The sequence below is a fragment of the Phalacrocorax aristotelis genome, chromosome Z (assembly GCF_949628215.1).
Source record: "Phalacrocorax aristotelis chromosome Z, bGulAri2.1, whole genome shotgun sequence".
Taxonomy (NCBI): Eukaryota; Metazoa; Chordata; class Aves; order Suliformes; family Phalacrocoracidae; genus Phalacrocorax; species Phalacrocorax aristotelis.
Window position 1 is genome coordinate 56,319,064 of NC_134311.1, and position 15,070 is coordinate 56,334,133.

The window sequence follows — 15,070 nt, forward strand, 5'->3', positions numbered from 1 at the left end:
TGAAATGCTTAAACTTTAGCTTGCAGATTTTTGTTTTTATTTGACATGACACCTCCATCATTTTTCTAATTTCTTGAAGCAAGGTTACCGTGTCTATTTCACATATCTGAAGGTCTTGCACAATCCTACAGATCAATTTAATTTAGGTTTTGTTTTGCCAGATATTAAAGTAAGAAGACAATTCTCTCAAAATTTTAAAATTACAATCTGGAATATTTAGAGCGGGGGACATTGTAATGACAACCTTCATCACTGAGTGTTTTGTGATACTCCTTAACAAGGACAATGGTTAAGCAAATTAAACTGAACTCAAGAAACTGAGTGGACATGAAGTCATTATTAAAAATACTTGCTGACAATGTAGAACTGATTCAGATAAAATGAAGTGCAGTAGATGAACTGTAATCATAGGAACTACCTTAATGCAATCTGTGGCACAAAATTTAAAGAACTGAACCAGAATTGTAAGCAAGTAAACTAGTATGGTTCCTTTTACATGAGTCTAGATACCAGAAAAGAAAGTACAAACAAAAGCAAAATGAATTTGTATTAGAATAAGGACTGACATAGTCCAGAAAAAAGGAGAGGCTCTTTGAGGCTTGCTTTGTGCACATGAAGGATCCCAAAAATGAGAATGAAATAAAGGACACACATTTAGGTTCAAAGGAAAAAAAAAAGAAGGGGGAAGATAAAATTAGCTTTCTGAATGAGCAGGAAGAAAATTTTAAAATGTAACTACTAGAACTGTCAAAGGAAAAGTCCATACAAGGCAATGATAAATGAATGCAAGAATTTCAAAACCAAGTGTAAATTACATCTAAAGGATCATAAAAAGTGAATAAAATTCTTAAAATAAAGACTAAATATTACAGAAAATGTGGTCAGGAATGCCTTTACCAATACAGGAGACTACAAGAGATATCAGCAACTTCAGTTTTGACAGGCCGTAGTAAAAATCTTAGTACAATGTTCACTGCCGGTTTTCTTCAAACAATTTTGAAGCAATATGGAAATTACTACTCTGAGTAGGATTATCTCTGAAGACACTGAAGCATGACAACTTCTCAAAAACTAAAATATATTCAGTCATACAATGTTCCATTTCACCAAATAATGATGTATATAAAAAATTAACAATGTAGTGGACAGTAACTTGTGGGGCCTGAATTACAGACTTTTTCATAATGGAGAATTTGGCCACATAATAACAGACAAGGACTGTATTACCAGAGAACATTCAAAAGCTGTCTGCTAAAATACTACATTTGATACTGTTGATGTTGAGTCAAACTTTCTTCCAGTTACATTAACTGATACCTGCAGAAACTAATACGTGCAACAGAAGACTAATTTACCCACAGTCTATAATTCATATAATGACTATTTCTAAAAGCTGAAAACTGCATCAACTGTTTTTGGAAGCAATATACTAAATGAATCTCATAGCAAGGCTGTACAAGTGATTAAGTGCACCCTCAGCAAATTTGCAGATGACACCAAGCTGAGAGATGCGACTGACAGGCCAGAAGGACAGGATGTCATCCAGAGGGACCTGGACAAGTTGGAGAGATGGGCCCATGTAAACCTCATGAAGTTCAACAAAGGCCAAGTGCAAGACTGGGGCAACCCCCAGTATCAATACAGGCTGGGAGATGAAGGGATTGAGCACAGCCCTCCAGTGAAGGACTCGGGGGTACTGGTGGATGAAAAACTGGACATCACCAGGCAATGTGCACTCACATCCCAGAAACCCAACCATATCCTGGGCTGCATCAAAAGAAGCATGGCCAGCAGGTTGAGGGAGGTGATTCTGCCCCTCTCTTCCACTCTGGTGAGACCCCACCTGGAGTGCTGCATCCAGTTCTGGAGTCCCCACTACAAGACATACATGGACCATTTGGAGCAGGTCCAGAGGGGGGCCACAAAAATGATCAGGGGGCTATAGCACCTCTCCTGTGAGGAAAGGCTGAGACATTTGGGGTTGTTCATACCGGAGAAGAGAAGGCTCTGGTGGGAGCCTTATTGCAGCCTTTCAGTACTTAAAATTCTGAAATACTTACATTCAAGAACCTTGAATACCGCGTTCATGTACTTTAAACACTGTGTTCAGTTTTGGGCCCCTCACTACAAGAAAGACACTGAGGTGCTGGAGTGTGTCCAGAGAAGGGCAACAAAGCTGGTGAAGGGTCTAGAGAACAAGTCTTACGAGGAACAGCTGAGGGAGCTGGGGTTGTTTAGTCTGGAGAGAGGAGGCTGAGGGGAGACCTTATTACTGCTCTCTACAACTACCTGAAAGGAGGTTGTAGTGGGGTGGGTGTTGGTCTCTTCTCCCAGGGTACTAGTGATAGGACAGGATAAAATGGCTTTCAGCTGCACCAGGGGAGGTTTAGATTGGATATTAGGAAAAATTTCTTTACTGAAAGAGTGGTCAGGCATTCGAACAGGCTGCCCAGGGAAGAGGCTGAGTCACCATCCCTAAACTAAAAAAATGGTGCTAAAAAAACGTGTAGATGTGGCACTTCAGGGCATGGTTTACGAGGCATGGTGGTGTTGGGTTGATGGTTGGACTTGATCTTAGAGGTCTTTTCCAACCTTAATGATTCTGCGGTTCTAAATGTGGCTTATAAGATGGGGACACTTTTTAACAGGGCCTGTTGCAGTAGGACAAGGGGTAATGGTTTTAAACTAAAAAAGGGTAGATTCACACTAGATACAAGGAAGAAATTTTTTGCAGTAAGGGTGGTGAAACACTGGAACAGGTTGCCCAGAGAGGTGGTAGACGCCCCATCCCTGGAAACATTCAAGGCCAGGCTGGATGGGGCTCCGAGCAACTTGACCTAGTTGAAGGTGTCCCTGCTCACTGCAGGGGGATTGGACTACACGACCTTTAAAGGTCCCTTCCAACCAAATTATTCTATGATTATTTTGGTTATTAGAAGGTTATGCAAATGGTTAAAACTAAAGTTAAAAGGAAATTATTGGAGCTAAGTATCCAGACAAACATTAAGTTTCTGCTTTTCAGAACTCTCTGAAGTCTAAGCTTTTACCTGGTTAATTTTTCCACCCTTGTAACATAAATAACAGAACTCTGAAACCACGTGAATACATATAAACTGAACGGTACAAGGAGTTGGTTTCTTTTTATGTCATTCTAACAGTAATTCAGATATATAGGTAGTAGTTACCTGACATATTAACAGTTCCATTGATTTTATGACTTGCCTGTTCAAATCTGTATAGTTTGGTAGGGAAAAAATTGTTGTAGTTATAGTCCTACTGTTGTGTTTACATCCTCTATTATCTATAACATGCAACTTTCAATAGAAAATTAAAGTCACCGACCTGAGAAAAACCTACAGGATCTCTAGTATATGAAGTACAGACAAACAAAAGACTTCCTATAATCCCATGTCTCTTACATCTAAAATGACTTTTATGTCATAGTGTAGCAAGCAGTCAGTTGAAGTTACCAAGGAAGTTGCTTAAAGGAAATGTATCAGTCAAATGCCAAATGTGAAAGAGCCAAAATAACTTTTCTTTTTGTACTTCCTTCAGCAGACAAGGAAGGAAATCATTCTCAGCTGTCAATGTGGCTTCTGGAAACAAGGCTCTGGGGAAGTCAAGAACTGCTCTTGAAATTTTCTTTGCCTATTTATAACTGCTTTGTTTAAAGTCAAATCTCCCCTACTCAGGGATGCTGGGGGCTATGTAAACAAAGCCATCTGAATCACAGAAGCACGTACAGAAACTAGAAAGCTCGATGATGAGACACTCAAAGAGCCCTGCGAAGAGTTATCCCAGCTGGACCTGACTGAATCCTGAAGAGATTGTTTTGTGTAATGTCACTCTGCCTCACAGCACCCAAGTTCCAGAATGATTAATGGCACAGCTCCTGTGCCAGATATAGCCACAATATCTTGGCTGTTGGGTTGTATCTACAGTGAAGACCTTTCCAGAACAAAAGCATAGTATTAGAAGATAGTTTTGCCATAAGCTCGTTCTTCAGGATTCTATATTGATTTGGTAGAATTGATTTGGTTACCTCTCTTCCGCACTCAGGTGAATTCCCCATAATAAAAAAACAGCACAGATAAAGCAGAGCCGACTCTGCTTTCAGGGACCTCAGAGCCTGCTAGACTTACCAGTCTGGGCTTCATGCTATGCAAAGGCGGTAGAACTGCTTCCAGGCTTTGAACAACCATGGAAGAAGTAGCACTACAAACACATTGCTTACACACTTTAAGGACGAAAGTTGGAGGAAAGCAAGATTAACCAAGACACTCAAAATTTTTTTTCTTACCATGCTAAATCTCTCTTTTATTCCCTTACCATGTCCAAAACTCTGCTCATGTTCAGTAAGCTGTGACTACCGGTAATTTCCTGCCACCTGAGGAAAGGTACCATGTAAATTACGCCATTCTATTCATTCCTTGAAAGAAGGAATAAAGACACTGCAGCCATGGTAAAGCAATTTGCCAGCTGCCACGTTTAGAAGATCCTCAATATATCCTTTGCAGTCTTTCAGAACAGTAAGCACAAGAAGATAATTTTATTTGCTAGACAACTACTTGGAAACAGTCAAGAAAACTAATCTTGTTGTGGCAGACTTTTGTATACACATGCACATTCATATGTGTGTGTGTGCATATATATATATGAAAGAACATACTTTGAAGAACATATTAAATTCAGAAGCTACGACAGAATAAAAAAGCTCTTTCCTCTTAACTCGGTTCCTTCTTAGCAAAAAAGAAAAACAAAACAGGAAAATAGAAAGAAGGATTAGTAAGTAACAAACTCAGCATTCTGAAGTGACAGTTTTATTATTTTATTTAAGAAAGAAAAAACTTTAGATTTCTGCAGGCTGAAAGGAGCCTACTGAACTAGAGAAAGACTGCCAGTAGGATTAAGCAGAATCAAGAACAAGCTTTGAGGCTTTTATTTTTAATATGGTCATTGCTGAATGTAATACAACAAGGTGCATTGTGCAGGTACGGCCTTTTAACACAGTATGGGAAGATATTTTAAACACAAAGGGACATAAGGTCTGGAGCACTAGGAAATCAAAATTACATATATTAAAACTACCAACCTATACACTGAGGCCTCCCAGGAATTTCTGATACAAGGTGAAGTGGGAGAGAAGGAGGACATGTAGTTCATAAACCAAATAAGAGAAAGCTCTGTGTATCGGTGGGTATGTGATAACTACTTGCTGCCAAAGTGATGTCCCTAATAAAGGTCTTCTAAGGATTACCATGAAAAATATGTCCAGTAGATATGGAGAGGAATTAATGCTGCTTTTCAAAGCTTAGAGTAGATGTCACCTATGTTCTCTGAACAATTTTAATTACTCTATGCCACCCCCAAACCACACTTTTCCTCCTTCCTGACATTCTTATTTTTTAACCATATCTTTCTTAACTCTGTTTCCAATATTTAACCACATTAATGTAGACTGCACATTATATAATAATCTTCTGATTCCCTTGTTGACTTCGTCTCCGCAATATTCATTGGTAACTGGTAAGAATATACAATATTATCAGGTATTGATTTACAATGCTGCTATATCCTATTTGACTTTATCTGCTCCTTGCTGTGTTCCTCAGTGACTTGCAAATCCATTTCACTATACAAAAATAACAGAAGGCTAGATTATAAAAATCAAGCCAAATTTGGGGCCGTTTATCCTAAATTTTTTAATATGTTTTTTCAGTTAGGCATTGATGCACTAAAAAAAAAAAACATCCCAAGCTTTCAGCACCCTCTACAGGCTAACTGTTTTGATGCAACAAAATATAAAACAGTAAAGCTTCTGTCATCTATAATCGTAACAGCACACTTTAATAATTACAGCATTTTGAGAAAAAACAGGTAAACATGAAATTAATTCCTTGTGGCCTGCAATTACACTAACAAAAGAGAATGTAAGTACCCAGTGATTACAAAAGCCTTTTGAAGTGCTTCAAACAAGAAGCAGCACCAGAATCACTATTTTTATCCAGTCATGTCAGCTAAATTCTTGTAAAAGTCAACTCCCATATACTTTTAAAATCTGCTCTGTGTTGTTCTCATTAAAAAATGGTTCCATGCCACATGCCACCAGCTACTTAGAAAACAAAAAACATTTAGCTTACCATCCCTGTTGGACAGCAAACATACAAGGCCGTTCAGGCACGTGTCAGTCACTTCGGTGATGTTAGTTGCACATCTGCCTATAGCCTGAATTGTAGCTGCAGCAAACTGTTTATCTTGGCTTTTCACATAAGTCTAAGGAAAAAGGTTTTTCATTAGTCAATACATAAGCCTTGATAACCAAATTCTCACCGTATTATTCTCACAAGACAGGCATACTTCATTATAAATTCAATCTAGAAAGCTACATTGCACATTAGAAGTTATATTTTATTCACCTCATTGTCACTTTTGGAAGACATTTTCTTGCCTGCTTTCCACCCATGGCCATGCAAACCTCTGATTTCAAGAAAGCTTGGGACAGGGGGCAACTACCCAAAAAACAGCAATTAGTTTGTGTGTAAGGTTGGAGGAGTTGACGAGCTCTCTCTTCAGAGAGGTCTCAGTTCATTTAACCAGGAGCGTCTGTGAAACTATGAATAACCTACCTGCCTAAGAACCAGTACCTTTCAGAGAATTCCAGCCAGAGAACTGAAGCAATGAAGATAGATGTCATAAGCAAAGAGGAAAGAAAGAAGGACAGACACTGTTTCACAATATAGGCAGAATATCTTGCTGATACATATACAGATATTGGAAATAATCCCATTTCATCAAATGACTTTCAGAAATGAGGTTTGGCAATAAATGCTAATGGCCAAGTATTGCTAAAATTAAGACCCTACCATTTAGTGACTTACAGTGTCAGTCAAGTTGGTATAATTTGTTTTAAAGAATTTGGAATGGCTGAGTTTTTCTCATGACTTTTGATCCTTTTTTGGTAGCTGGAAGGAGAGTGAGAAACATAACGTTGTAACTCCTTCCCACATACAAAAAGCCCATTAGCCATTATGATACGAGACAGTTTCAATTCCATTCTGAGAACATTTTATCCTGGAACAGACTTTAACTTGAAAAATTTAAGACTAAGAATCTAGATGAAACATCCAATAACGGCAATTGGCCAGAGAGTGTTTCATATAAGGAGAATACACTTTTGCACAAACCTGAAATTCTCGAAGCAGAGTTGATATGTTGGCTTCATTTGCTAAATTTGTCAAGATTTCAAGCTACAAGAAAAAAACAGATATTTTAACAAAAGCTAAAATAAGCTATTATAAACAGTCCCATGTATACACTATACTTTTATTGTATATAAATAAAAGGTAATACTACCAAAAATACCACTTAGAGTTCAGTAGAGTATACCAGATTTCAGTATAAACTGGTAGCAGCATGGCACTCAGGAGGAATACTCTCCTTGCAAGTACACGCAAGGTTTTCAAACTTTCAAGACTCTAGGGTTCAGTGATGCATTTTCTATGAGCTCTAGCTTTAGTGTTGCATTGGATATCAAATGGACTTTAAATACGTATGTCCATTATATTCAGATGAGCTGCGATAGAAGACCTTTAAACTCAGGAAAGAAATGGTTGCACCTGTGAGACTCCTCAGATCTTAACCAACATCAACAACATCAGACCCTGAAAGGCCTCTTCTTTGTTCCTGGTGAGTAAGAGGATATACAACACTTGGCATGCATTGTTAAGATGCTATGCTTCCCAGTTGTTTTAACTGTGAAGAAATAATTCCAATACAATCTGAATGAGGTAAACTGAAGAAAAGACAACTCTGTCTCTGTAAAGGGAAGTCATGCCTCAGAAATCTGTTGGTGATTTTTGAGTTGAATGCACACAGACAAGGACACTTAATTGATACAGTCCACCTGTGCTTCAGAAGCAATTTGATAAGACCAGTTACCAGAGGCTCTTAAATCTAGCATAGCGCACAGAGCAAGTGGATAAATTAAGAGGCAGGTAAAAAGAAAGCCTGTTTTACAGTACAGGAAGGCTATCACTGGAATCCCGCAAGTATCTTTGTTGGTCTTTTGCTTTTCAACATATTCACATATGAACTATGCAAGTAATGAGAAGACAGGTGACAAAGTTTTCAGTTGATGCTACAGTTTCAGAGAAATGAAGACAAACGCTGACTAAGAAAAGCTGCATAAAATATTCGATATACAAATATTAGGTGACTGGTTGATAAAATGGCAAAAAAATTCAACACAGATAAATGCAATGTTCATTAACTGGGGAAAAAAATCTTAACTTTACAGAAAATGGTAGGCTCTGAGCTGATTATTACTAATTATAAGTCAGAATTTTTGGTTAAAATAGATAAACATAGCCAATCTACCATCTACAACATGGTAACAAGAGAACTTTCAGATAGCCTAACAAGCCCGAAGGACACTTGTGGACTTAACTGGAAGACGTAACTCTACACTTAGCGAAAAAAAGGAACAAGTGCAGAATGATGTATGTCATACCAATGAAAGAAAATTTTACCTTCCTGTTGCAAACAGATTTGCCCAGTATATAGATTAATTCACTTTTAAACTCACCTTCAGTGTTTTAATCATTGTTGGATCAGTTGATCTAACATAGAAACTCTTCAGATAAGGTTCAAACATGCCCTGAAATGCAGAACATATTTATGTAGCTCGTCTGTGTTTCATATAAAATGTGATTTAGAAGATTGTACATAGGGTATACCTTTCTCTGAATTGACATAGTGGCAATATTTTGCAGAACAATATACTGCACCTCCCTAGAATTTGAAAAGAAAAACAAAAGTTATTCTGCAAAATTATAGATACAGAGAATAATGCAACATGCCAAAGAACGTTAAATTCTATTTGAATCCAAAGCTAGTTATACATTTGACTTGGCACAAACATAGAAGGAAGAAAGTTATTTGCCAACTGCTACAAGTCGTCATCTGCTTCACAGGAAGATGGCATGATGAAACCAGCCTCTCATTTTTAAATACTTCAATGTGCAAAAAAATCACTGACACCAGTGCAATGGTGTAATGCTTCTTCTAGGCCTTTGGTCTTCGTTTAAGCTAAAAATCTGTTTAAAACATTGCATTCTGGCATCTCCAGAAATAACTCTCAAAACCCTTACATTTTGTCCACCATCTTGAAACTTAAATATTTCAGGATGACACAGCTGAGAACAAAACCAAATGGGCTTTATTTGTAGTGTGGAGATGACTGCACTAGTTACAAGAACAGCTAGTCTTTGCACAAGTAGCAAGAATTGCTATGGCTTTTTTGGTCTTAAAAAAATTATCTAATAATTCTCAAAAAGGGCGAGGGTCTCCTGGGACTTAAGAGTATACACTGGCAGGGATAAGCATTTAACAAAAAGCAGTACTTTAACGTAATAGACTTTGTCAAGATACAGACAAAAGAATTACGAATTATTCTAAACACAAAAACATTAAATATGTTTGGAGATATTCTCATTGATGTGGTTTAAATGCCTCAGCAGGAGTAAGCAAAAAGAAATCCAGGCACTAGTCAAAAGCTTTTGAACTACAGAGTTTCTGCCACCAATTGCTTAAAAACTAATAATTTACATGCAATTTTTCTGAACCATGAGTGCTCAAATTCTTCCATGATGCAAATGACATCCTAATAGAGAAATCATCACATCCATTATCTCCTCATATTCAAAACTATCTAACAGCCCTGTGGTAATTGCAGCTGTTGCTTACTAAAGAAAAGTAATAATAGAGGAGTACTTAATATCTTTTAAACCTATTTTTATATCATTCTTACATAGGTACATGGAAATAGGAAGCTGCACATGATGAACCAAGACTGGAAATTGCTACGAAATGCTCTTCCAGGCACTCTCACCCTAACTAGATTATAGCATATTTGACATTAATTTAAAGGCCATAGGCACATAACTTCAAGGGCAAGCGCCAAAAGCTTATTTCAAAGTGGCTCTAATAACAAAATCGTTTCACACAGGCTGGTAACAGAGAACAGACAAGCCATTGAACACAGGAAAATCAGAAGACCACCACCATTTTAGGTGCTAGCTGAGTACAGGAAAGATGTGACTTCTCTTTTGATGAAATCTGAGTATAAATGAGCAATAAACAACACGCAAAAATAATCCTTTCAACCTGTGAGTTATTATTTGACTTCTATACATTTCCTCTACATATGCCAAATTGCTTTAGCCATTTTACTTATCTCTGTATAATGGGAAGAACACTGTACTATAAAACCAAACGCAAAAATAACAGCGATTCATTGTTATCCGAAGTACGAGCATGAATACTCTACCAAGCCCTATTTTACTTCACTAACTTTTAAACAATAGAGACGTTAGCCATGGGTGAGCTGCAGAAGTTTGCAGAGAAAGAGCTCTATAGTGACAAGGCTTACAAAAGTTAAAGCCCATCTAAGACGAGCAATCTTGTCAGACAACAAAAAAAGCGCTTTGTTTGATGTGACCAGCTTTAAAATATAAATAACTTTCATAGCAAAGTTCTAATCAAAAGTACCACATTTAGTTAGAAAGTTGTTCTGAAAACATCTTAATATTTTGTCTCCTATCACCCCTTCAAGGCTTTTCATTCAGATACATGGAAGTTCAAAATCTAAAAACTCAAGGGAAAAAAAACCCGCTTTTATGCAGCAAGTATTGGCATAATATGCCACAACTATCAAACACAAAAGAAAAAAAACAGTATTATCAATCTTACAAAACACATGATCAGTGAGACCCTTACCAGGAAAGTAGGCAAGGGCCCACTGAAGAGGATAAAGTCAAAATTACATGTCCTGCATGAAATACAAACTAGTTCTTTAAAAATAGTCCACGGATTAAGGAAACATGGGGGATTCAGCAGCATCAAGTGCTATTTTAACAAATACGTTTTTTAGTTTCTCTGTCAACAAGAAGTCTTCAATACAAAGTGCAGGAAAAGAAAACACACATCTGAAGACTCCTTTAGTGCCTAGCAAGACAGCAAAGAACTCCAATATAATTACATTTCCAATAACTTCCAATAATCAAAAAAAAACCCATCACGAAACTAAGCAAACTCATTAGTACTGCCTCTATTTGCATACTAACCAGGCAGCCAGGATTCTTCTCAGAATGGAAGTCATAGTTAAGAATGAAACACTTATGATATTGACTGACCACTGGATGCGATACTGAAAGTGATGGAATTACTTTTAATAATTCTCATTTGTTGAGTAAAAATCTATATTACAGGACAATTTTTAAATGAAACTCTAATAGTGCAATAGTTATATTCTTATAATTATGGCTAAACAAGTATGTAGTTAAAACTCACATAAAAAGTAGACATATCAATGCCAAGTATGGACTTGACCTACCTATTACTACGGAGCAAACGCACCAATGACTTAGAGACAATACCAGCTTCAGATTTTGGTGCCAAATGCCAGTAAAGCTGTCCAACTGCCATCACCACCTAAGCAAGAACATTCAGAACAGCATGTTAACTTCAAATTGTCATACATGTCTATCACATTTGCTTCAGTCCTGCAGAACTGTGAATTCACTCTTCTTCAGAAAGTACATACCCACATTCTTTGAAATGAAAGCAGACTGAGGGAAAAACATCAGAAGATAGATATTTTTATTTCTAAAATTGAAGCCAAATAAGTATCTCTCATTCTTCCCAGTATTTATCGTACAATACATAGAAAGACAGAGGAAGAGGGAAGAAAAGAGAAAAAATGTAGGTAATTCAAATTGTAAACATAGTGATATCATCCTTAGTAAGTCAGTATTGCGAAAGGTTAATGAGGAAATACTGTTTAAAAATTCTGCAAATGTTGTGGTTTAATTTTTATTATATACAGGTTCAGTATTACCTAGTTTCCACTTAAAATCTTTCATTCTATTATTCTCTTATGCAATTTATAAAATGACAGCTGCCTTTATGGCAACTTCTGAAGTCTCAAATCCAACAAAAAGTAAAAACTACATCCTGCCTAGCAAAAAGCAGAAGACAGGTAAAAGCAACTTAAGACCCACACTTTTTTATCTTTTCAAGTTTTCTCATAAATAAAAGACAAATTATGAACCTCATGCTAATGAATAAGTTAGATCACAACCTTCCCTACAATACTGTCATGGTCAACTTTCTGTCCAAAATGAAACAAAACACAGGAAGCAGACTCCAAGTAAAGCCATCATTATAACACTGACTTGGTATCTTAAATCTCAGTACCAATGAAACAAAAATTGTTAAACAATAAAAAGTGATGTAAAACATCTAAAAACATTAAATAACAGGATTATTTTTAGCAATATACTATTTTTATTACTGACAAAACTCTACGGTCAAAGAGAAAACAATTACTGATAAATTCTGTGAATGGAACAGAACTTGGTGTAATAGCAATTCAAAGAAGCATGATTTAACTTGACAAACAGCACCTAAGCATCTCAGAAAGTTAAAGATCATAAATGTGAGAATCAATACCATATTTAACAAATATAGAGAAAATTATTTATGCAATATGAAGTTCAGCATCTGAGCCTATTCTCAGTGCAGTGTGATGGCAAACTTATCTAACACGCTTGTTCTTTGTGTGAGATGAGAAAATATCACATAGACGTTGAACAGTGATTTTAGCAAAAGGCTGTGCTTGAACAGAATTATTATTGTAAAACTGTATTCAGTTTGTTTCCAAAGTCTGCTGGCAGATTATATGTGGTTTTGAAGAGTCAGACATCAGTCGTAATATAGAAATACGTTCCAGGGGAGAAACCAAAACCTGACCTGTTTAGCTTATCAGAAACAGGTCAGGAGGTGACTTAGTCACGGTGCAGCAATTGTTTTTTGCAATGACATGAATATTCATTATCACTGGAAGTCTTTTCCCAAACACATCGAGTCTTCATTAACAAGACAAACTGAGCTTGGAAACAAAGTTCTGTGATCTGAGTAATGTCACCATCATTCACCATCAGCATGGCTTTTCACAGTTCTAAAAATGTACCTACATCTTAAAATCTCATGGAAATGTTGCAGAGCATACTGCATACTATACTCATGAAGTCATATCTACCCTGGACTCCTGCTAAGGCACCAACACTAAGAATCTGGCTTGTACTGACGATGAATTCAGGCATATAATTCTTTTATTGAGATGAGTCTTCTCATCTGCTTTTAAAATGTGAAACACAAAGAATAGCACATCTTAATGTATCAATAACTATGATTTTCTTTATGAATCTGTACCACCAAAACTGACAGTTTGTACTATTAAAATTGCTAAGCATTAAAATAATTACATAATGCTGAGCATTAAAAGCTAGCTAAGGTATAGTTATCACATACTATTGAAGTTGGATTCAAATATTCTTGTATTTTCTCTAATTTGTTTCTCCTTCATATTTAGAGCATATATCACGTTCAGTTCAGGTGTTTTACTTAGAAGTTAAATTAATTCCAAAAAATTAAGAACCACCATACTCCTCCTGTAAATTACTAGAGAATATTACCACCACTTTTAAAGAGGTGTAGATTTTACTTTCCAATTTTTTAGATTTTCTAGAACCATAGATATTTAGTAGTTTAACATTTTAAGCAAAAAAAGAATCTGTCATACAGCAGCATTTCGGCTTTGAAGCAAGGGCTTTGTATTTCGTAACAGCAGCCTGTGATCTGGGTCCATAGTATAGGTGTTCTTCACTTTCTGATCCTTCTCTTTCTGGTCTTCATCAGATTCATAGAAATTTTTTTCACTGTATTCTTCCACCACCTCATCGTCCTACCAAAAGACAAAATCATACACAGAATATTTGAATCAAATTGTTTTACTCATTAATGAAGTAACACTAAACACCACAATTTCATATACGATTTATACACTTTTTTAGAAACAGGTATCAGCTCCTCTACTCCAGTTTGCTCAAAGCATTAAATGTAACAACACTAAAAAAAGCTTAACAGTATATGCAAAATTTCCTTAGAAATAAGATGAACGACTAAATGAAATATCTTCATTAATATTCTATAAACTAAATAAGGTGTGAATATTGGTCTTTTTTGGACTTGTAGCATATGATCCAAACCCGACATTTCTGAAAACAGTCAGTTGTTTACAATTCCCTTTTTTTTAATCATAAGGCAAATCATGCGCATTCTTCCCTTCTTCCCTTTCTACAATATATAAATTATCTGTGAAAACAGCAAATCTCAAAAGAAGGGAGAAGGTTTGTGGGTTTGGTTTTTGGGTTTTTTTTGGTGTTAGGGGTTTTTTTGAAATTAGATAGGAAAAAGGTTATATGTCCTGAACCCTGCCTTCTCTGATGAAGTACAAATCCTTGAGTTGTTTAAATGAAGTCATGAATTATCAGCATATTGTCACTTAAACAACACAACACACTGAAAGAACTCATTGAAGTTTGCGATATTAGTAAATGAGGCCTTTCTTTTACTGCAGAATGCTAAATAAAAGAATATAAAGGAATATACCCAATTACATAAACATGATAAATTAAAAAAAAAAGTTAAGATTTCTGATGTGAGTCAACAAATTGACAAAGAATAGATTTGTTTTATTATGCTTATATTTAATTAGCATCAAAAAGTCCACAAACTTGAAGAAAAATAAGACGGAAACAATCAGGATTAGACCAAAACAGAATGTCAGATCCCAGAAGCTGTGGTCTTCATTATCAATGTTGAGAGTACTCAACATTACAAAATTTTTTTTAAAAAAATAGACTACTGACTTCTGAAACTTGTTATATCTAAGTGTGTGTCCTTGCTCTCCTAAATTCTTCCTTTTCCCTTTGTCACCAGAACACTAAAGTAAGACAAAGAGCATTACTGTGGTTAGCTGGAGCCATTCACATTACAATGGGCTGCCTGGTACCAAACACCAACCGTATCAATAGCTCTCTCAAGTCTCTGTCAACTATTTTAAGAAATACGCAACTCACACAATGGTTTTAAGAGGATTATTTAAGTCATATACCCAATTGTTGATTTTTTAAAAGACGTAATTACTTCTGAGACAAATCTACCTTTT

The 15,070-nt window shown here is 36.2% G+C and overlaps 1 protein-coding gene across 1 annotated transcript in view; it reads right to left on the reverse strand.

Moving 5' to 3' along the window:
- AP3B1 (adaptor related protein complex 3 subunit beta 1) overlaps window positions 1–15,070 on the reverse strand; it is a 156,094-nt gene that overhangs the window by 82,075 nt on the left and 58,949 nt on the right. Inside the window, exons 8-13 of the mRNA XM_075078703.1 lie at window positions 13,643–13,804; window positions 11,393–11,490; window positions 8,736–8,790; window positions 8,585–8,656; window positions 7,185–7,247; window positions 6,141–6,273 (exon numbers count right to left, since the gene is read on the reverse strand). Coding sequence (XP_074934804.1) covers window positions 6,141–6,273; window positions 7,185–7,247; window positions 8,585–8,656; window positions 8,736–8,790; window positions 11,393–11,490; window positions 13,643–13,804 — 583 coding nt within the window. The remainder of the gene's footprint in view (window positions 1–6,140; window positions 6,274–7,184; window positions 7,248–8,584; window positions 8,657–8,735; window positions 8,791–11,392; window positions 11,491–13,642; window positions 13,805–15,070) is intronic.